The sequence below is a fragment of the Phodopus roborovskii genome, unplaced genomic scaffold (genome assembly GCF_943737965.1).
Source record: "Phodopus roborovskii unplaced genomic scaffold, PHOROB, whole genome shotgun sequence".
Classification (NCBI taxonomy): Eukaryota; Metazoa; Chordata; class Mammalia; order Rodentia; family Cricetidae; genus Phodopus; species Phodopus roborovskii.
In genome coordinates, this window is record NW_026126585.1 from 15752982 (window position 1) to 15773931 (window position 20950).

The following is a 20950-nucleotide window of genomic DNA, read 5'->3' on the forward strand; positions in this document are numbered from 1 at the left end:
CTAACATTATTTTTAGGTCGGGTTGGGTGCTTTAAGAATATATATATTTTAAAAGCCCCTCCCTAGGCCTCTGGACACATTTTAAGATTTGGGGACGGGTGACTTTGGGTTCTGATTTTCTTGGGGGTTTCCTGAGTGCCTGGGAGATGAAATGTGTGTGTTTTTCCTGCTAGTCTGACGATAGCTGACCGCTCAAATCCAGCTGAAGTCCCTATTTAGGAAGGGGCAGGGTGTTGCTTCCCTACCACTCACGGTGGATCCTACGACGCCATTCTTAATGGGAAAACCGGTGAAGTTCTCTAAATTATTTTTTTTTTTTCCTCCCAAGACAGTGTCTCTCTGTGTGGCTCCGGCTGTCCTGGAACTCACTCTGTAGACCAGGCTGGCCTCACACTCAGAGATCCACCTGCCTCTGCCTCCCAAGCACCAGGACTAAAGGTGGGCGCCACCATGTCATGCCAAGCCAGAGGTGTAACTGTAAACATGCTGTCATTGTGACTGGTCCCAGGGACAGCTGGTGGAGAGTCAGAGGCGAGAATGCAGAGGTCAGCCGAAAGGTCATGGCTCCTGTGGTTTGGATAGAGCATGCCCTGCAAAGCTCACATGTTAAATAAAGGTGGGACCAGTTAGGGGAAATCCATCGGTGAGGTGCATCTTTGGGGGCTGAGTCTTGTTATGATGACACCTTCTCCCCCTCCCCCCATGCTTTCCAAAGCCTCCCTGACACATGCTCAGGACACCACAACAGGGCTCAGCCTCACCGTCTCACGAGCCAGCCTGGTGGTGAGCCTGGCACTGACCGAAAACCCTGAAACCAAGAGCCGAAAAAGCCACCCCTCTTATGGACGTACTTGTGTCTTCTCACACAACAAAGCATTTAACACAGTGCCCAAGGCCCCACGTTGGGCGGAGCACGGCAGGGTGGGGCCAGTGCTAGAGCAGCGAGGGTCCGAAGGCAGGCGAGGTGACTGAAAACACCAAGGGGCCAGCCTAAGGACTCTGCTGGGACACTGGGCGAGGGAGATGGGCGGGGCCGGAAGTTTCGAGCAACAAGGGTGACATTTAGAAGTAAAAGGCTCTGTGGAGCAGGAGGAGGGGGCAGCAGAGGAGTTAGACAAAGGGTGAGTATGTGACCAGCGCTGGCCATGCTTCCCCAGGCGGCCATTTCACTCCCGCCTGCCATGTTTCCTTTTTCACCGATGTGCAGGCAGGTGGTGGTGCATGGCTTTAATCCCAGCACACAGGAGGCAGAGGCAGTCGGACCTCTGTGAGTTCAAGGCCAGCCCCTGTCTCAAAAATGCTATTCCTGACTCAAACTTTACTTTCTCTCCCTCTCTTATTTTCTTTTTTGTTGTTGTTGTTTTTGTTTGTTTGTTTGTTTGTTTTTTGTTTTTGTTTTCTCCTGCCTCAGCCTTCTGTGAGGTGTGATTACAGACTTGTGATGCCATGGTAAGAGTCCAGTGGGTTTTTTGTTGTTGTTGTTGTTTTTGTTTGTTTTATTTTAAACAGGGTTTCCTTGTGTAGCTGTGGAGCCTGTCCTGGCACTAGCTCTGTAGACCAGGCTGGCACTGAACTCACAGAGATTGGCCTTCCTCTGCCTCCTGAGTGCTGGGATTACTACCACCCAGCATCCAATTTTTAAGGAAGGACTGAAAACCCAGGACCTGTGTCAATGCCACCTGGGATTTGAGTTTCCTTGCTCAACTTTCTACAACAAAGTATTTAAGAAACCCAAGGGAAAAAAATTGTATACACATATACATAAAGTACACACAACATATATGCATATATACACATATGTATATATACATAAACAATATACTATTCATATTTAATGTATAGTTTTTATTTTAAAATTCTGTTTAAAATATTCAAAAACAATAATGAATAAAACTAAACAAATACATGTGTGTATAATTATATGTATACATTTTATTATTTATATGTTTAAAATAGGTACATGTTATGAATATGGGTGTCTTGCTTACATGTATATCTGTTTAACAGGTGCATGCCTGGTGCCTGAGAATTCCAGAAGAGAGTGTCAAATCCTGTGGAACAGGAGTTAGGACAGTTGTGAGCCACTGTGTGGGTTCTGGGAACCAAACCCAGATCCTCTGGAAGAGTAGTTAGTGCTCCTAACCACTGAGCCATCCCTCCAGCCCTCAGGAATTGTTTTTAGGTGTGTGAGATTAGCTGTGTAAAGGGTCTGTCTGAATGGGCTGTGCTGCCATGATGGGTACCACTAGCCAGGGCGGCTGCTGAGATCCTGACATGCCACTAGGGTTCACTCAATTCATTTAATTTGAACTAATTTCAATTTAGACAGCCCTGCCTTGAGAAGGACCGAGAGATGAAGGAAGGAAGCTGGGGTGGAGGACAAGCTTCCCTCGGACATCTGTTCTTCCGCCTCCTTCTCTAAGCGTGTGGAACCAGTAAGGGTCCTGTTCAGATGTCTCTATGTGTGTGCCATGGTGGGGAGGCTGCCAGGTGAGGGTCCAGAAGCACTACACACCCTCCATGGTCCTTCACCTACATGGTGAAGCCACAGGCAGGGACAGTCAAGTCTACTCAGGCACGAGGATAAAGGAGACCAGTACGGTGATCAAAAGGGCTTTCCTTCCAGGAGGAAGGCTTGGGCTGGGTGTGTAGGGACGTATTCACGGAGGGGGGCGAGACTCCAGCTACCCAGTTTCACTCTTGCTCTCCCGGCAGCCGGTAAGGCTGGAGCTCATTGACCCCCCTCCCAGCTCTGTCTTCAGGGTGGGTTTGGGTTTCTCAGCCTGGCTTGATCAGCTCTGTGTCTGCCATCTCTCACCCAGATGCTTGCATTGCTTTGCTGAGCAGACGGACAAATGGTTCCTTTGGAGACTTAGCTTTGACCTCTGGCGTAGGAGGTCTAGTGGCTTAGTGGCTAAAGGGTCCAACCTTGGGGAGAAACAGTAAGTTACTGAAACTGGTACAAGTCTGTCTTCACCTCCCTCCTGCCTCTTCAAATATGTCCCTTTTGTTTTGGAGCCGGAGAGATGGCTCATGTGTTGAGAGCACTTGCTTGCTGCTCTTACATAGGACCCAGGTTCAGTTCCTAGCACTCAGATGGTAGCTCACAACCACTTATAATACCTGTCCCCGGGGGCTCTGATGCCCTCTTCTGGCCTCCTCAGGCAGTGCACATGGGTCATACATGTACACACTTGTACAGGCAAAAACACTCATGAGATAAAACTAAATCTTTTTAAAAAATGTTTCTAAATTATTATTATTATTATTAAAAAAAAACTGTCAGCGGAACAAACAAGTAGTACACACAGAGAGGGAAACAGTCTTTATCAACTACATTTCAGACAGGGGCTAACATTTAGAATGGACAAAGAGCTACAGAAATGAAATACCGAGGAAGTTAAATTGCCCATCAACAAATAGGCCAACGAAAGGGACAGTTTTCAAAAGAAGAAACACAAAAGGCCAATGACCATTTTTAAAAGCACTCAACATCTCTTATTGTCAGGAAGAGGCGAATTAAAACTACTTTGAGGTAGCCCCTCATTCCCGTCAGGAACTGCCGTCATTGGGACGATGGGGAGGACGTGATAAAAAAGGGACAGTGAGGTCACACCCAGCCTCTCCAACCTCCCAGCTGGGCAACCCAGCAGTGAGGACCAGCCTGACAGGCCCAGCCTTCCCCAGCACCACAAATGGTCAGGGCCCTGGTCATGGAGCTCTCTCCCTCCCCACCCAGCTGTGGAACTCCCGCGCTCTCAAGGCTGATCAGACAAGGTTGTTCTCACAACTTTCCGGTGTGCAGGGCCCGTGCCTTGACCCCAGGTGTGGGCGGTGCATGATTCCTCCTATGCTTACCCATCCGCTGGCTTGGGTAGATAAGCCCATCACTCTCTGTAATGAAGGGCAGCAGCTTCCTCTTCACTTCAGTGTTTCAATCCCCACACCCTCCGCTGTACTCTGGCCGTGCGGGCACAGCAAGGCTTCACACAGCGTCTTAGACTATCTTGTCTGAGCCTCCAGGGCCTGGTAACTCGTTAGCTGTGTTAGTCTCCCCCTCTCAAGTTCTCCAATCAAGATGGGAACTTAGAATCCCAGAGAAGTGATGTGTGTGTGTTTGAATGGGGGCGATCTCGTACACATGTATGTGATGTTGTGTATGTGCTTGTGTGAAGGCCAGAAGAGGGCATCAGATCCGCTGGAACTGGAGTTACAGACAGCAGTGGGCTGGCTGCCACATGGGCACTGGGGACCGAACCTGTGTTCTCTGAAAGAGATTAGAACTCCTCTTCAGCTGAGTTCCTCAAGACGGCACAGGTGAGGGGAGATGATGGGGCCAAGCTGGCTGGTGGCAGTTGGTCTGTGCTGGTGACTTGTTTCTGGGATGAATTGAATTAGTGACCCATTCCAAGGGAAGCTAACCTTTCTCTACCTGTCTCCACCTAGGGTTGGGTGCCTAGGGCTACCATGTCAGAGGGCCACCCCTGATGACAGCTCAAGACCTTTCCAGACATAAGCTAGTGGCTTCTCAGCTCAGGCGGTGATGGGAGGACTTAGCCTTCCTGTAGCCCAGCCAGGGCCTACATCTCTCACCATGGTACTTCCTGACTTTTGGCTTTGAGACAGTGAGCTGAAATTCCTACAAGGACAAGGAAAGAGACAGCCAAGAAGCTTTAGATAGATGTGGAGCCCAGCAAGGTGCAGAGCCTGGTCCCCCAGATGCCAACTAGGGAATGGCCTTGGAGGACATATGGAGGACTTTTGGAGACAGAGTCAACTTGCTGAGTCCTTCCTGGAGGCAGCCGTATGACAGAGATGGCCTGTTCAGCAGTGCTGGGTCTAGGATGCTTCATCCGGGCTGTTGCCCAAGGAACTGTGTCAGGGCTGGGCTGCCAGCATGGGAGCATTCCCCTGGAGGCTCTGTGTCTAAGAGGCAGAGCTGCTGTCCCCACCCAGACTGCCCTTCTGGCTGCTCGGGTGACTCAGGACTTACCAACACGCCTGGATATGCTGTGGCAAGCCCCAGCCTCCTTTCCTTCCTTGACACCATCCCAGCAGGCCTTGGCAGAGCCCGCCACGTCCTCCTAAGTACATCTGCAGGTTTTCTGTAAGCCTCGAGCCACTGTGCTCCGGCTACTTCTTAAGCCCTGCCCAGCCCTGGTGGTAGATCAGAGTACCCGGTGGAGTCCCGGATGGCCGGGGAAGCCTCCTGGAAATAGCTCCCTAGGGGTCATTTGAGGGCTCTGGGGAACTCTTGGCATTGTCTTTGTGCCCTGCCAAATCCTACTAAGTAGGCAGTGCAGGCATCGCTTCCAAACCAGGCGTATGGCCTGACCGTTTTAGCTCATACCCAGGCGTCTTGACATCAATCCTCACCCTCTTTCCTAGACACCCCGCGTGTTAGAGGAGGGAGAGCCCCACACTGGTACATTTGTAAAGCTCTGATGGTGGCCCAGGACAGGCTGGGCTTTCTCTCAGCCTCTGCCCAGCTGAGCCCTTGGGACTGCGCCCGCTTTGTTGATGAGACGGAGAGAGAAACTTGGGCAAATAAACGGGCTCTTAGTGGAGGAAAAGGATCAGGGCCTCTTCTGGGTCTTCAGGCCAGAGGCGTGGCCTCCAACCCCTTCGTGTCTCCACAGAGCCTGCCTCAGCTTCTCCAAGCACTTCTGGACCTTGCCACCCAGTGTCAGTGTTGAAGTGCAGTAGTCACTCTTTGGATTTTTTCACTCGGTTCCAGGTACTGTGCCATTACGTTTAGACACGCAATGTCATGCATGTCTCCTGTCGCCAGACTTGTGCATCAGACACTCCATTCTGGTTGGTTTGGTTTTTTTTGAGACAAGGTTTCTCTCTGTAACAACTCTAGCTATCCTGGATTCTTAGATCAGGCTGGTCTTGAACTCACAGAGACCCACCCGCCTCTGCCTCCCAAATGCTGGGATTAAAGGTGTTGTCCAGCTGCAGAGTCCGTTCTTATTGCCGGGAGCTGGTGTGAGGGCAGCTGGAACAGGTCTAAGGCAAGTGGCCGTGCTGGGTTTGAGGCCAGATCTGAGATTTGCTCCATGGCCCGCTACTACGGCAGAGGGGGCTAGCCTGCTCTATAGATCTGGCTGTAGCTCTGCTTGCTCTCTGCTATGGCCGCCATGTTTCCTCCCTTCCCTCTCTGCACAGACAGCTTCGTGTGGTCTGCTGCCTTTCCCGTTTGCTTCGTGACCCACAAGGATGCCTGTGGGCTGGCTCTGCAGGTTACAAAGCACCCTTGCTCTGGGTCAGCTGCCTGCCAAGGAGCCAGGAGGCACCGAGTCTTCTCATCTGTCCCCTCCCTACGGGACCCAGGCCGTGGGAGTCCGCCAGTCTGATCTGTAGCACCCTGGGGGTGGGGACTAACAGTTGTGGGACAGATGCCCTGGGAAGGCCCTGCCTTTAGGTCTTGTAGTCCGTGAAGAAAGCAGACTTCAAGTGGTAACCCTGACTCAATGTCTCACTCTCTGGACCTCAGGGGAAGAGCAGGAGGTGGGGGCAACTCACCCTCATTTTCTACAGAGGGAGCACAGACAGACACAAACATGGACGCCTCCAGCTCCAGTATGGCAGGGTTTTACTAGCTGCACCATTGTCTTCCCGAGGAGGAAAACAAGCCAGAGTTGGCTTCTACAAAGATGTAGCTGGGGGCTGGCCACTTCCCTCGGGGCTGTTTGCTTTGCGGCCTCAGAACTGGCCAAGAATGGCCTGCCCTCCTCATCCCTTTCGCTGTGGGCTGCAGCTGGCAAGTGACATTAAGAGCCAGTTCTGAGAAGGCATCTGACCTTGGGAGGAATGTAGGAAATGTCTGGAGCCAGGGGCAGCCGCCCCCTACCTGTGGCCCAGGAATGTGGGCTCTGAGCCACCAGTGGCCCCCAAGAGAGCTACACACACACACACACACACACACACACACACACACACACACACACACACAGCTGGAAGAGAAAGGGAGTGCAGGGTCCAGGAATGGAATAGTTGGAAGGCAGTCTGGCAAAACTCCTACAAAACAGAGGGCAGAGTCAGATTGTCAATGTCACCCTCCTTGTGTCCTCTCCAGGCTTGGACCCCCTGGAGCCCGAGGCCACAGACACAGCTGTAATTCTGGCTTTTGACAGAGCCACAGAACACCATGGTCCTTGACATGGACAGTGACCATATTCGTCCTATTACTGATGTGGAAACTGAGGCCCAGAACAGGTGGAGGTTGGTTGCAGCACCCTAGTTATGGGCTGAGACCCAAGGCTCTCGGGCTCTGTTTTGGTTGGTTTGTTTTTGTTCTTTTAAATCAGTCAGTCCTAGTTGCCTCCTCCTTTCAAAGGGCCTATTGTAAGTACCCACTAAGTTCCTTCCCGGAAGAGCTATGGGGCTTTGAGGGCTGGGCGCTCCAACCACGGGGCAGATACCAAGTCCTGGCCCTTCATGGAGAGGATCACACCACAGCTCCTAGAAAGCAGGTACTCCCTGACTCCAGCCAGACCACAATGACAAAGTCAAGCCAATCCCAAGGGATACTGGTTTGGAACTGCATCTTGAAAGAGGTTTTGGAGTACAGACTCTGGTGCCCTCTTGTGGCCACAACTTGTCATAACAGCTATGGGAGTCTCTCCACATAGCTCCTGGGAAGTGCTCCAGCAAAACTGTGGCTGGATGGGATGGTAGTCATATCATTTAAGTTGCTCAGAACAAGGCTGGAGGGTGGATATGCCTCATTCAATGCTGCCTCCTGAAAGAAGACAATTCAGGCCAACAGATGAGGCCCAGCCTGTGCTACCCAGAATGCTAGAGTGTGGGGAAGAGATCCTGTGATTTTTCACAGAGACAGCTTAATCAGCCAACACCAGACAGGATGGTTTGGAAACGTAGAGGATATTTATTTCTCAGGGAGGTCCACCACAGCCGGCAGGCAGAGTTTCTCCTGCTTCGTGGATTCCTCTCTCCTGTTCTGAGAAATCCCCAATGTGCTTGGAGGGGCCCATGGGGAGGCTGGGCTGTGCAAACTGTACACAGTAATCCAGAGCCTTAAAGAAATAAATCACCAAACACCCTCTTCCCCACAAAGACACACATATAAAATAAATAGATAGAAAAGGACCATGATCCTCCTGCCCATCTGGTGTGGCTGCTTGGGAGAGCGGGCTGGGTGGCCACATACTCCTTTTTCCAGCCAGAAACACCGCAGGATGCATGGTCTGGAGTGTGATGTGATGAGCCAAGAATAAATAATCCCTGGCTTCAGAGGGAGGATGGGCAGGTCCTCTCCCTGGAGCCCAGCTGGGCAGAAGCAAGGGAAAGATAAGAACAAATAAATAAGTAAGCAAATAAATAAATAAATAGAACTCAACTTGGATCCCAGAGGCCTAAGGGTGTGGGCTAGAGGCAGAGGCTCAGGCCCTTGGGGCCTGTTTTGCAGAGAGCAGCACACCCAGTGATTGGCAGAAAGATGAGCAGAGAAAACACAAATCCAGAGCCACGCCTCACCTATCCTCCAGAAACCAGTCTCAAATCAGCTCGGTGGGGAGAGGGCAGGGGAAGGGTAGGCTGAGCTGCCTCTGGCCTGCTCTGTAGCCCCAAGGCCGGGACCCTCCCCTTCCTGCACACCGGCCATATCCAGGCCACCCTAGGATGGGCTCTTCCGTAGGGAAACTGAGACTGGCCTTCCATCTTAGTGGCCTTCATGACCTAGGACATCGGCCGGTCAGCCCAGAAAAGTCCCCCGTTCCGTTTGGTCATGAGTGTTTCGACTCCCTCCAGCCCGGACCCCCTTCTCAGCAACCTTCAGGCCAGGAGAGGTGGTGCCAAACAGCGGTACAGAGAACGGGCAGGAGCCGCCCGATGGGCAGTTTGGGCAAGACAAGATTCAAGAGAGTCCCCGGCCCTCCCGGAGATGCGTGGCGGAGGAAACCAGAGAGCGTGGGGGGGGGGGGGCATGACGGGGACGGATGGCAGCTTCTCAGCTGGGCAGCAGCACATGCTCCAGGAGGTAGGTGAGCGAGTCCCAGTGCTTCCAGAGGAGGAAGAGGATGAGGAGCAGGAGGGCGGTGCTGGTGATACGGAGGCGTGTCTTCATGAGGGGCGTGATGAAGTTGGCGATGGTGGACACAAACACCAGCAGCACGGCCATGAGCGCCAGGATCACGTTGATGAACTTGCCCAGCAGAGCCCTCGCATTGGCATTCTCCACGCCTTCCAACTGCACGACTTGCTGCTGCTGCTGCTGCAGCTCCAGCTTGGTGACACGGGTCAGGCAGGACTCCACAGCCTCCTGCAGGGCACAGGGGGTGGTATATGGGAGCTCAGTGTGGGTGAGATCCCAGACTGAACCCATCCTACCTGTTCTCATTCCAATGGGGTCAAGGGTCTGTGGGCCGGAAGCTTGGTTTCTAGCATTGGCAGGGTTACGGTAGCAGAACCTTTAAAGTGTGTGTGCGCATGCGCACGTGAAGTGTATACACACACACACACACACACACACACACACAGAGACATGCATGCATCTAACAAAAGAATTAGATGCTGTGAGAGACAGTCTGACCCCCAAATCTCTCTGGCTTTCTGTTTCGCTATATGGCTCCCCTACACAGTCCCTGCCTTTGGGAGACTATCAGTGAGGTCCTTACCACCTCCAAGGACAGGGTGACATCCTCTTGGGTCTCTAGAAGTGAGAGGTGGGTGATCTTTTCGCTTTACAAATTATCCAACCTCACACAACTTGCTACAGCAAAGAACAGACCAATATGCCACCGTACCAAGGAGGTGGTTATGTAGGGCCCCCTCTTCAAGGCCAAGAAGGGTACAGGTTGATCAGCTGCAACTCAAAACTCTTGACTGACGACTGTCTGAGGAGGAAGTCTTGCATATAGATCCCAGATCCATAAAGAGACAGGCGAACGCCCGGAAATACCAATTATTCATTTGTAAATCTGCCACCATAGTGCCTTTGCACTTGGCCAAGGACTTACCTCGTTCTTATCTCTACCATGCATCCTGTACCTATCTGCCGTATGTGATATGTTCACCCCAATGCACTCCGTGCCTGTGGCTCTACCCACACGTCAGGCCCTGGGCCATACCTGGATATCGCGGGCCCTCTCGTAGGATTGGTAGGCCACCTTTTCCTCCATGCTGGCTAGCTCCTGCTTGAGGTTGGTCATCTCGTTCTGGTGGAGCTCAGTGAGGTCATTCAGCTGTTCCTCCAGCCTCTCATATCTGGTAGGAAAAGAGGAGGTGACACAGCTTCTTACAAAGTAGTGACACGCAGCCCACCCATGCGTTCGGTCCTGCTCTCATGTTACCCTAGCGACAGCATCAGTCTCCTGTGTGCTAGCCCTTGTGCCGAGCGTGGACTGGCACTGTCTCATAGGATCCTCACACAGCCTCATCTGTATGGACAGGTAGGGAGAACAAGACAGAGGCTAAGGCTATCTGGGATTTCATGGCTTACGACAGTGGAGTTAAGGATTGAGTGACTTTAACCCGGCTCTAAAACCTGGCTAAGATGCTCCCTGGGTAGCAGAGACCCTGAGGTAGACAAAGATGTGGTTCTTGCTTTCAAAAGCACCAAGTATCAAAAGATGACTATAAACCTAGGGTGGTTAGTTTTAGGTGGGGTTCCCCCTCAGTTTTACAAGTCATTATCTAGAAAGAAGTGCTAAGGAAAAGATCTGAATCCCAGAGAGGGAGGCAGAGAAGGACCTCAGGAGCTCTCTAGGTATCCCAGCTGTCCATCTACATCCCAACTCCATCTTTTTTTTTTTTTTTTTTTTTTTTTTAATGCTATTAGAATGTAGCCCAGGCTGGCCTCAACTCACAAAGGTCTGACTGCCTCTGCCTCCCGAGTGCACCATCACACCTAGCTGACTCACTCGCCCTTTATAACCACTCCATAAAGTCATGTCGGGGTTACCCTTCTTCACAGACAGGGAACTGGGCAGAGACTGTCAGCTGCTTGCTTAAGGTGCTAAAAGGGAGATCTGGGATTTGAACTCCTGTAGCTGCCTCCAAAGTGCTTTTGAACCAGAGTCTCCAGAAGAGCACACATGGTGCTGGCCCTTGTCTTAGTCTCCCCTTTGTGAATTAAGAACATAAAACCGTAAAGCAGGACTTCTCAACCTGCGGGTTGAATGAACCTCTCACACATGTAACATATCAGATATCCTGCATATTAGATATTTACATTACAAGTCACAACAGTAGAAAAATTACCGTTACGAAGTGGCAATGGAAATAATCTTATGGTTGGAGGTCACAACATGGGGAACTGTATTAAGGGGTTGCAGCATTAGGAAGGTTGAGAACCACTGACCTATTGCATCATCCTAAGACCTGCAGAGGTCTTTCTGGAGGTCAGGTGGCCCCTCTTCCTGCCAGGAGAAAGCTCCTCAGGGGCTCCTCCTGGCATGGCAGGACCCTTCTGGCTGCTTCTCCCGTGGCCTCCAAAGCTCAGAGCGGCTTGCTTACTTCCCACTGGGCCCAGCCACAGCTGTGAAGCCACCAAGGGGAACCCACCTGTAGCGCTCTTCCTGCAGGCACTGGGTCATGTAGGTGTAGTCTCTCTGCAGCTGAGTCTTCAAGTCCTCCATGGAGTCCTCCAGGTGTGACTGGCCCTCCTTTATGTCGCGCAGCTCCTCCAGCAGAGTGTCCAGATTTCCAGGGGCACCGTAAAGAGTGTTGGACCTAGGGCTCCCCAGTGCGCCTCCTGGCCCAGCCCCAGAGTTACTGCCTGCCCCAGCCGAGCTGGCGCTGGCACTGGAACATTCATCGTCACTGCCATACTTGGGGCTGGACACTAACGTGGCGCTGCCACTCAGCGCCCGGGCTGCCTCTTCAGGGGGCCCATCTTCCATAGGGTCCTTCAGGTGGGCGATGTTGTCCGCACTGCCGAACTTGTTGCGAATGAGGCTGGCGAACTCCCGGGGCTTGGACACCACCGCAGTGTGGGTTGCTTGCGAGAGGCCAGAGAGACTGCCCTTGACGCCCTCCACCACGCCACCCCCGAAGCCACTGATGCCGGCACGCACGTTGGCGCCCACATCCTTCAGCCCTTGCTGCATATCGCGCAGCACGTCCTTGGGCTGCCGTGAGGGCCCATTCTGCTCTATCTCCTTCAGGCGCCGGCGGTAGTGTTCCAGCTTCTTGTGCAGCTGGGCGATGGTCTGTGCTGACTTCTGATTCTTCTTCTCGAACACCTGCTTGATGCGCGACACCTGCTGCTTGTCTGCATTGTTGGCCAGCTTCAGGTACTCTGCCACGTTGTCGTCCCGCGCCTCCTGCTCGATCTTGATCTGCTCAGTGATCTTCAGGATCTTCTGGTGCAGGTGGTCAATGGCAGCTTTAGTCCGCTGGGGGTCGGGGGCTCCATCTGGCACGTCCAGGCTGATGGGGCCATCAGTGTCACCGTGGCCAGGGCCAGAGGGGAGGCTCAGGGCCGCAAGATCTCCCTTGTCACCCTGAGGGGAGGAGGCAAGCACAAATAAATCATGTGACATGGGAGGGGGCTCAGCCAGCAGGGTTGTCTGTGCAGCCCAGGACACCTTTGGGGGACCTGGACAATGGATGTGGCATGAAGGAATAGTTCAGGAGAAGAGTCTAAGTTTCTACAGCCAGCTCCAACAGCTGCACACCAGCATGACCCTTATAGAGAGCATTTTCTCTGAAACGAAGTCTAGGCAGATCTACGTTGCCTTTGGAACTGGGTGTTCTAGTGAATAACTTGGGGACACACAGCTATGAAAAGGCAGAGCCTCTGGCCTTGAGGCCAGAGATGAGCTCAGCATTCTCCCTGGGTTCAGTCTCCTAATTAGGCTCCTGCCTTGAGCAACCCTCTCCTTCGCAGTTGTGAAAGCCTACATGCAGGCCTGAGCCGTCCAGCCTCGTACCCCCCCACCCCCCCGTCTTCACTAACACAGCAGCACGGGTCACTGGCCCTGTTGACACCCTTCTGTTACCTTCCTGCCCTCTGAGGGCATCAGCAGCAGCCTCTGGTTCACGATGGTGGGAACACTCAACCTCTCCCACTCACTCACCCAGAACTGTGGGAAGAGAGTACACCCACCCACCCTGCTGGGCAGGTCCTTAAAGTCTAAAGGCCCAGAGGTAACTCAGAGGCAGAAAGGCCAGGGGTCTGGAAGAGTTGGGAAGGGGGAGACTCTGGAGAAAGGGAGGCAAGAGGCTTTCCTCTCTCCACCACACAGGTGGAGTGCATCAGTGTGGAAACAAACTCAGAGAGACAGGGGAGAGGTCTGAGAAAGGATTCGGCAGGGGTGGGGTGGGGGGTCGGAAAGAAAGGGCTGAGAAGATGCTGAATTCGAGATAGATGTGTGGGCAGACTGGGAGCCCACTAACCCCAGGCAGCTGAGTCCTGTACCTTATCACCACACAACAGGAGCAAGCTGGATCAGATCACGGGGGGGGGGGGGGGCAGGGGTGAGGTGAACACCACCACGTTGTGGAAGGGATTAAACAAAAGAAAGCAGCCTAGTTGGAACCAGAAAGAGCCAGAGCTAACTACAGGCAGAAGTTAGAGGAGAACTTTAGCTGGGGAACTCAGGAGGCGGGGAGGGGCTCCTTTTAGGCTCTCTCAAGCCATGGATCCCCTAAGGATGCTAAGAGGACAATCTCCTGACCTTGGGTGTCTCTCTATGCCCTTCACCCTCCCAGCAGGTGCCTGTGCCTCAGGACTCTCCTGCTCAGACGTGGGCCTTTCAAATCCAAGCCATGCGCCCCCCCAAAGCAATCCATCCCGAGGTCTGTCTCGTTTTCATGGACTTGATCCCCCCCCCCACCTGTCACTCTCTGCTGTGGTCCCACTGGTTTTCCTGAGCCTCTGTGTCTTTGCCTGTACAATGGGTGTAACCATACCTGTTGGTTCAAGTTCCATGGGAAGGTTTCATGGATGGTGTCTCCCAGGCACATGATAACTGCCAGATCTGAATCTAGACAGATTGTTCTCCTGGAGGGGCGGGGGATGCCTACAATCAAGCTGGGCTAAATATGGGAGGTTATCAAAGCATATTTACTCAGTATCGATGGCATCAGACAAAGTAAGTTTTCTATATAACCCGTGGGCTGCCTTTACTCTCAAAGAACCTGGCCTTAGCACAGATATCCAACCTCCTTCATCTCCTCCTGGGGCAAAGACTATGCAGGTGATGGGCATTGATGGCAATGTGTTCGGAGTCTGCATGCTGCTATTCACTCTTTGTGAATGGTGCCAGTGGGCGGTACAGGCGGCAATGGATGTGGAATGCTGGGAAGGCTGCAGTGCCTTTCTTAGGGGGAGAGAAAGCACATTGCCTGCCTGCCAGTTCCTCCTGGGAGGTACAGTCGTTTCCCTAACCATGTAGCATCCGTGTGGTTTACACAGAAAAGTCAGAGTGGATGCCACACAGCGCAGTGCCTAGGAATGGGGCTGGACGTTTGTTTGCTGGGAACGAAATCACAACGCGCGCACACCCATTTCTCTCACACCTCCATAATGCAAGGGTTCTAAGGGATGAGCCACCACCAAGACCCAAGAAGGGAGACAGGGCAGGGGACAGAGAGAGCCAAGGATCTGGCAGACAGCCACAGGGGCACAAAGAAGGATTCTATTTTAACAAGGAAAGGAATGTTAGAGGAAGAAAAGATGCGTGTTCTTCGAGTAGTGAGAAAGCACATGGAGCTTTGCCAGAGATGAGAGGGGGCCAGGATGCAGCTCAGTGGCTCACGCTCGGCCAGCTTCTACAGGGCCCTGGGCTCAAACCCTAGCACCTAAAAAAGGGGTGGGGCTGGAGAGACGCCCCTGTGTTTAGGAGCTCTTGCAAGGGACCTGGGATTGGTTCCCAGCACTGACATGTTGGTTCACAGCCATCTGTGACTCCAGGTCTAGGGGATCTGCTGTCCCCTTCTGACCTCTCTGTGCTGCAGGTATGAATGTATACATACATACACACATGTAGGTAAACACACAGAGAATGAAATAAGTCTACTAAAAATAATGATAGCATAAGAGCCTGGGAGGGGGGGCAATGGAATGGGTCCTGGCTTGCAATCTGACAGCAGTTGGGAACCCTGGTTTGGTCAGACAACAGCTGTGTGACCTTGTAGGTGCCATTATCTGAGACTTGCTTTTCTCACCTGGAAGGAGGGGGTAATTCTACTTCCTTCAAGGGATTCTCAGAGGATAACATGAGATACAAAGTCAGGGGCGTGTGGCAGTTCCTTAAAAATATACAGATTCCCAGCAGCTACAGTGGAAACTGCAGGCCCAGGACATGGACCAGTTTTGAATCAAGGTTAGCGCATCTTTGATCCCTCATCAGAGACGCCTCTTTTTGCAGAAGACAGAGACTAATCCAGACACCCACAACTGGTCCACAAGAGGCTGTGGGAAGCTCAGCCCTACACAGCTCTAGGTGGGACGTCTATATCACCCCCCCATCCCCAAAGGATCAGAGCGAATCCTGGGAGAGGGAGCAGAATGTAAGAGCCAGCAGTAGTGGTCATCTGCAGTGAAATGTTATTTGCTGCACCTGACAGGGTCACTGTGCACCTGAGTTCACGGTGGCTGCGACTGCATCCACAAGGCCTGTGCGGTCAAGACGAAGCCAGCCAAAATCCCAGCGTGAGGGAGGGGCTCGTGATATCACATGCCTAAGTGAGAGGCTAGTGGCAACTGAAGGCTGCTGGGTGAGGCGGGGTCAATTTTCTTCAGACATAAGGCCCCTGAGAGTTGTCCCATGCCCCAGAAGATGGTCCTACACCCACGGAGTACTCGGTGAGCTTTTAAAAGGGGAGTACATGAAGTTAGAGGGAAAAGTGGTGGGGATCTGGAGAAGGGAACGAGGGGGTAGAAAAATATCATATTCATATATGAAATTCTCAATTAAAAAAACTCACTATACTGTGAAAATACAACAATCAATTGCATTTGTGGCTATAGATGTAATATGTACAGCCATTTTATGCTTCTAAAAAGAAATATAGATTGAGACACTGCATATTCAGTAGGAAGGCTACATTATTTGAAGCAAATTTCTTGTTTTTGAAGTCCCATTTTTCTGTTTTGGAGGGGCACATGTGTGAAGGTCAGAGGACAACTTTTGGGGTCAGTCCTCTCCCATGTGGGCCCTGGGGATAGAACTCAGCTTGTTAGGCTGAGCCACAAGTGCCTTAAACTGCCCAACCCTTTCATCTGCCCAACGACAACACTTTTGAATAAAGCAAATCAGTATAGTAAGCATGCGTAGAAACTGGAATCCACAGGATCTGCTAGTAAAAGGGTGAGATGGTGCAGCCAATGGAGGGGGTTGGTATGGTGACCCCTCACAGTTAAATAAATACAGAGCTACCTCATAACGTCCAATTCAACTCCCAGGAGTACACCTGTTCTAGTTTGCTTTCTGTTGCCGTGATAAACACCAGGACCAAAAGCAACTTAGGGAGGAAAACATTTATTTCATCTTCCATCCGAGAAGGAAGGCAAGCTAGGCGATTGAAGCAGAAAATAATGGGGGAATGCCTTTGGCTTGCTCGGCTACTTTTTTTTTTTATATAGCTCAGGCCCACCTGCCTAGGGAATAGCACTGCCCACAGTGGGCTGGGTGGTCCTACATCAATTAACAATTAAGAAAATGCCTCAGCCGGGCAGTGGAGGCATACACCTTTAATCCCAGCACTCAGAAGGCAGAGACAGGTGAATTTATGAGTTCAAGGCCAGCCTGGACTACAGAAGCTCCAGGACTACACAGAGAAACCCTGTCTCAAAAAAGGAAGGAAGAGAGGCAGATTTAAAAAAAAAAAAAAAAAGGAAAAGACCTCGACATGACCACAGGCTAATCTGACATAGGCAATTCCTTAGTTGAAATTCCCTCTTCCCAGGGGCTGTATCAGAGTCACAGCTGAAGCTAACTATGACAACACCCAAAGGAATTGAAAATGATATTCAAATAGACCCTGGTACAAGTTCACAGTGGCACACAATAGCCAAAGGGTAGGCACAAATCAGAGATGGCCATTTAAACCAGCGAGTGGGCTAGCAAAATGAGGCAGTCCGTATAATGGGAGGCTGTGTGGTCATGACAGGGCTGCAATTCTGATCGTTAATGTCAGAGCACAGACGAATGTAAAAGCCAGTTTGCTACATGCTGAGTGCTTCCACTATATGAGATTTCCAGAGTGCTAAATCTACAGATTAGCAGTTGCGGGGCAGTGGTTGGGGGGAGGGATGGAGAGTAAGAACCTAATGGGTACTGGGTCTCCCTGAGGATTGTTGAGATGATTCGGAACTAGGAGGAGGTCACAGCTGTGCAGCAAGGAAGGGCGGGATCCAACCACATCAGAATGGTCTGCAAGGGGGCATCTGGACCTTCTCACTGCCTCAGGGGCGGCAGAGAAGAATCCCGTGCCAGAGCAGCTCTGGCAGCTGAGGGGTAAAGCACAGTGACTCGGTGCCCGCCGTGAGCAGGTGGAAACTCCAGGCCCCCAGCTTGGAGCAGGGTCTGGCTGCAATGACTGCTCCCCTCTCCAAAACGGTGTGGAGACTCACTCAGCTCACACCACCAGCTGCCAGTACCACATCCGGTGCAAAAAACCCCCGTGGCATGGTTACCCCCCTCCCCGAGAAAAACCAGTTATTCTACAGATATCTGACTAGGGATGAACCCCCAAGGATAGCCTGAGCAGACTTTAAGGAAAGATCTGGCAAGGAGGAGAATGGGTCGTGCACATTCGGGGCAACTGGGGGAGCCCAGGACACGGTCCTACTGAGGGAGCATGCTAGCCAGGGCTGCAGCTACATAGCTGAAGTTTAAGACACAGTGGTGAAGGTTCAGGGTAAGGCAGAGCTGGAGTGTCTTCCTGGGGCCAGTTTTTCCTGTTTCCATCTTGGCTTCAGTGAGCTCTCCCCGTGGTCCACAAATAGCCGGGCACCCTGTCTACTTAGCTTTGGCAATGCCACAATCCTGTCTCCCTACCCACTTTCAGCAACGCAAACTGAAACTGGATTAGGCGGACTGCCAAATTACAGGAGCGGCTGGGTCAGGGCTTCCCCAGCCTTGGCTCCCATCACCCTCTGCGGTTCGCACCTCCTCCTGGGCCTGAGTCCTCTGTTAACCTGGCTTTGAGACACTGGCCCTCCCCACCCCACCGCACGACAGTCCAGCAGTTGGAACCCTGGCAGTTGGCAGGCAAATGGTAGACACTATCAGAATAGAAAGTGCTAGCTTAAGTAATGCTTTAGAGAGGGAGAGAAAGGTCGTTCCTATGAGACCCCCTCACTTTCTTCCTTTAGCAATGTATGCACACAGGCCACGGAAATAATGACTGCGTGCGAGGAGTTCGTACTTCCCATTTGTGTTCCCATGAACTTCTCCCACCATGGGTCAGGCAGCCCAGGGTACCCGCAGTGGGCTGGCATGCCTAGATGGAAATACATCAGTGAAGCTACTCTAAGGAGGTGGGGTGGGGGGAGGGGAGGAAGGAAGGAAGGAGAAGAGGAGAGGAGGAGGAGAGGGAAGATGCAACAAAAGAAACAAATAGATCTTTGGGTCTCCTTTAGGCCCGATGTTTACTCTGATCTGCCTAGGTGCCTGGCCAAACAGGTGTCTAGACTTCCACTGAGTCAGAGCCCAGTGGGTGTGCAAGGTGGGGGGGGGGGCAGGGCAAGCCTGTCAGTACTAGTGACTCAGCAGAGATATTTGGACCAGCTCACTCCTGTCCTGGACAGACACTGATTCTGTAAACTCTCATGGGACGGGGAACACTGATTTCCTTTCTAAAACCAAGTCCCAGTCCGGGACGCAGGGAAAAGTCCATGGCCAGCTAAAACCCTCCAGCCTCAAAGAGGCAGTTTGACATTATAGCAAACTAAGAGAGGGTACCTGACATTATAGCCAGAGCAGAGGGGAAGACTACCCCACCCAGCCTGGGGTCCTGAAGTCAGGCTGGTCCTCTTTGAATACAGCAGGCATCACCTTATTTGGCTGGTGGCTCTCTCTTCCCAGTGGGAACATACAGAAATGTTCAGTCCAGCTTTGGACCAGTCATCCTACATACCCAAGTACTCCCAGGTGGGCAAGCGGGAAGTGTGGGGGAAATAACCCAGGAAGCATAAGATTCCTGCCTCCAAAGGTCAGACACTCAATGGAGCACACAAAGAGCATTTGTATTTGTGGGCAGTGAGGTGGAAACTCCCCCACAGCAAGGCTCTAGCCACACGAGGAGGCAAAGTGTGCCCGTTTCTCACATTTGCATGGGGACCCCTGGGTGCAGACTACACACAGAAGAGGGGACACGCCCTTCCTTCCTGCAGCACCCATCCATCTCAAGGTAGAAGTGTAGGTACTAGCTGCCTTTCATCGCAGGGTCTCCTGCAGCGACCAAGCCTGCCCTGCCCCTAAGGGACTGCTCCTCCTGTGCTGGTGGAGGGTCTTACCTACACCCGGGCTTGTGACCCTTTCTGTTTAGGGTGACTGCTTGGCTGCCGTCATAACTCCATCCTCCCTTCAAGCCTGGCCCTCCTGAGAACAAAGCTCTTTTGTCCACATAAATGCCCTGTGTTCTCCTTCCGTCTCTGTAGAGCATAGACTCTTGGTTGGGACCCCTGAGCTGGTCTTTCACTTCCGAGCCCCTTTCATTTCCATCCTCTGATTTTCCAGTAGCCAAACACTATGGTCCAGAACTCTCCTTGGTCCATGGGGGTCAATGCTCCCAGAACCTCCCCATTTCCTTCTCCCCGCCACTGCTTCTGAGCACAGGGCAGCCACAACTACAAGCACCCTGGCATTGAATCGCATGCCAGCTCCCCTAAAGCTAGAGCTCTCTACAACTGGGCAGGGCAGAGTTTGCTTTAGGGGAGTCCAGAAGAGGGTGCTTGCTGCCCGACAAGCTCTAGAGACAGCTCTCCATCATTCTACAGCCCCACCCCGTCTCCCAGGTGGAAGTCTGTCCTTCCCCTGACCCAGAGCCTCACCTGCGTGGATACTGTTTCCCAAAGCCGTGCTGGCGAAGACGTACCAGGGGCTTTAAGACCCCAGCCGTCTGAGGACAGTGCCAGGCTCCCAGACTCACAGTCCCTGGGCAGCATCGGGCTGGCTGTTAGAAATCGGGGTCTGAGAACAGGTGTGCCAGAACTCCCAGGCTCTGAAGCAGCCATGTCCAGTCTGAGTGAGGCCCGGCCAGGGATTAGGAGCGGATTGCTCTAGATTTCCTCCTCCCCCAGGGCTCATGGCCGGCTTCTTCCCATCTGGAGGTCTACACAGCAGGAGGACCCTGAGGGGATTAGGGACCTCTCCCCAGCCCAGTGTGTAGGTGTATGTCCTAGTGTGACTGGCTTAGCTTCATGCAGGGGGTGGGAAAAATATAGGACAAGTAACTGTTCACCCACCAGACAGGCTCTGATCAGTCACTTCCAGTTCCGTGTCTAAAAAATGTACCAGGTGATCAAAAACCCTCTCAAGCCAGCTCCCATTTCAGCTCATAATGGAAGTAAGTCTCCCAGAGGGGGTCACACTCAGAGTTCTCCCCATCTCTCCCTGTTCAGTGCCTTAAAGCATGGTCCCTTCCAACACAGGCTCCCCAATAACGGGCCTGGAGAAGTCAGCCAGCCTCAATAAGGGAATCCCTCTGCCGGAGACTGTGTCCCAGGAACCCACTCTGCTCTGGACACCACTGTGCCTACTTCCCAGCTTCAGCTTCCTACTTCACTCCCTGTCCCCCTCCCCACCTCCATCCCAGGATACAACAAAGGACAAACTCACAGCACTGTCTTTTCCCTTGGACTTCATCGTGCAGTCCCGGTAGGAAATACTGTTGGTCAGCAGAGGGGGCCAGAGGGCCAGGGTTGAGGACAGCAAGTGGTAAGGAAGAAGGTGGAGAAGCCAGTCCTGGATCCACCTGTCTCTCTAAGAGCAGCTCCCAAGGCAGAACACCCATTCAGAGACTCAGTGCT

The 20950-nt window shown here is 52.4% G+C and overlaps 1 protein-coding gene across 1 annotated transcript in view; it reads right to left on the reverse strand.

The window, feature by feature from the left end:
* Nucleotides 1-7871: 7871 nt before the first annotated feature.
* Tmcc2 (transmembrane and coiled-coil domain family 2) overlaps nt 7872-20950 on the reverse strand; it is a 36081-nt gene continuing 23002 nt past the window's right edge. The window contains exons 3-5 of the mRNA XM_051204171.1: nt 11530-12470; nt 10095-10230; nt 7872-9286 (exon numbers count right to left, since the gene is read on the reverse strand). Of these exons, the coding sequence (XP_051060128.1) occupies nt 8975-9286; nt 10095-10230; nt 11530-12470 (1389 nt within the window). The 3' untranslated portion in view covers nt 7872-8974. The remainder of the gene's footprint in view (nt 9287-10094; nt 10231-11529; nt 12471-20950) is intronic.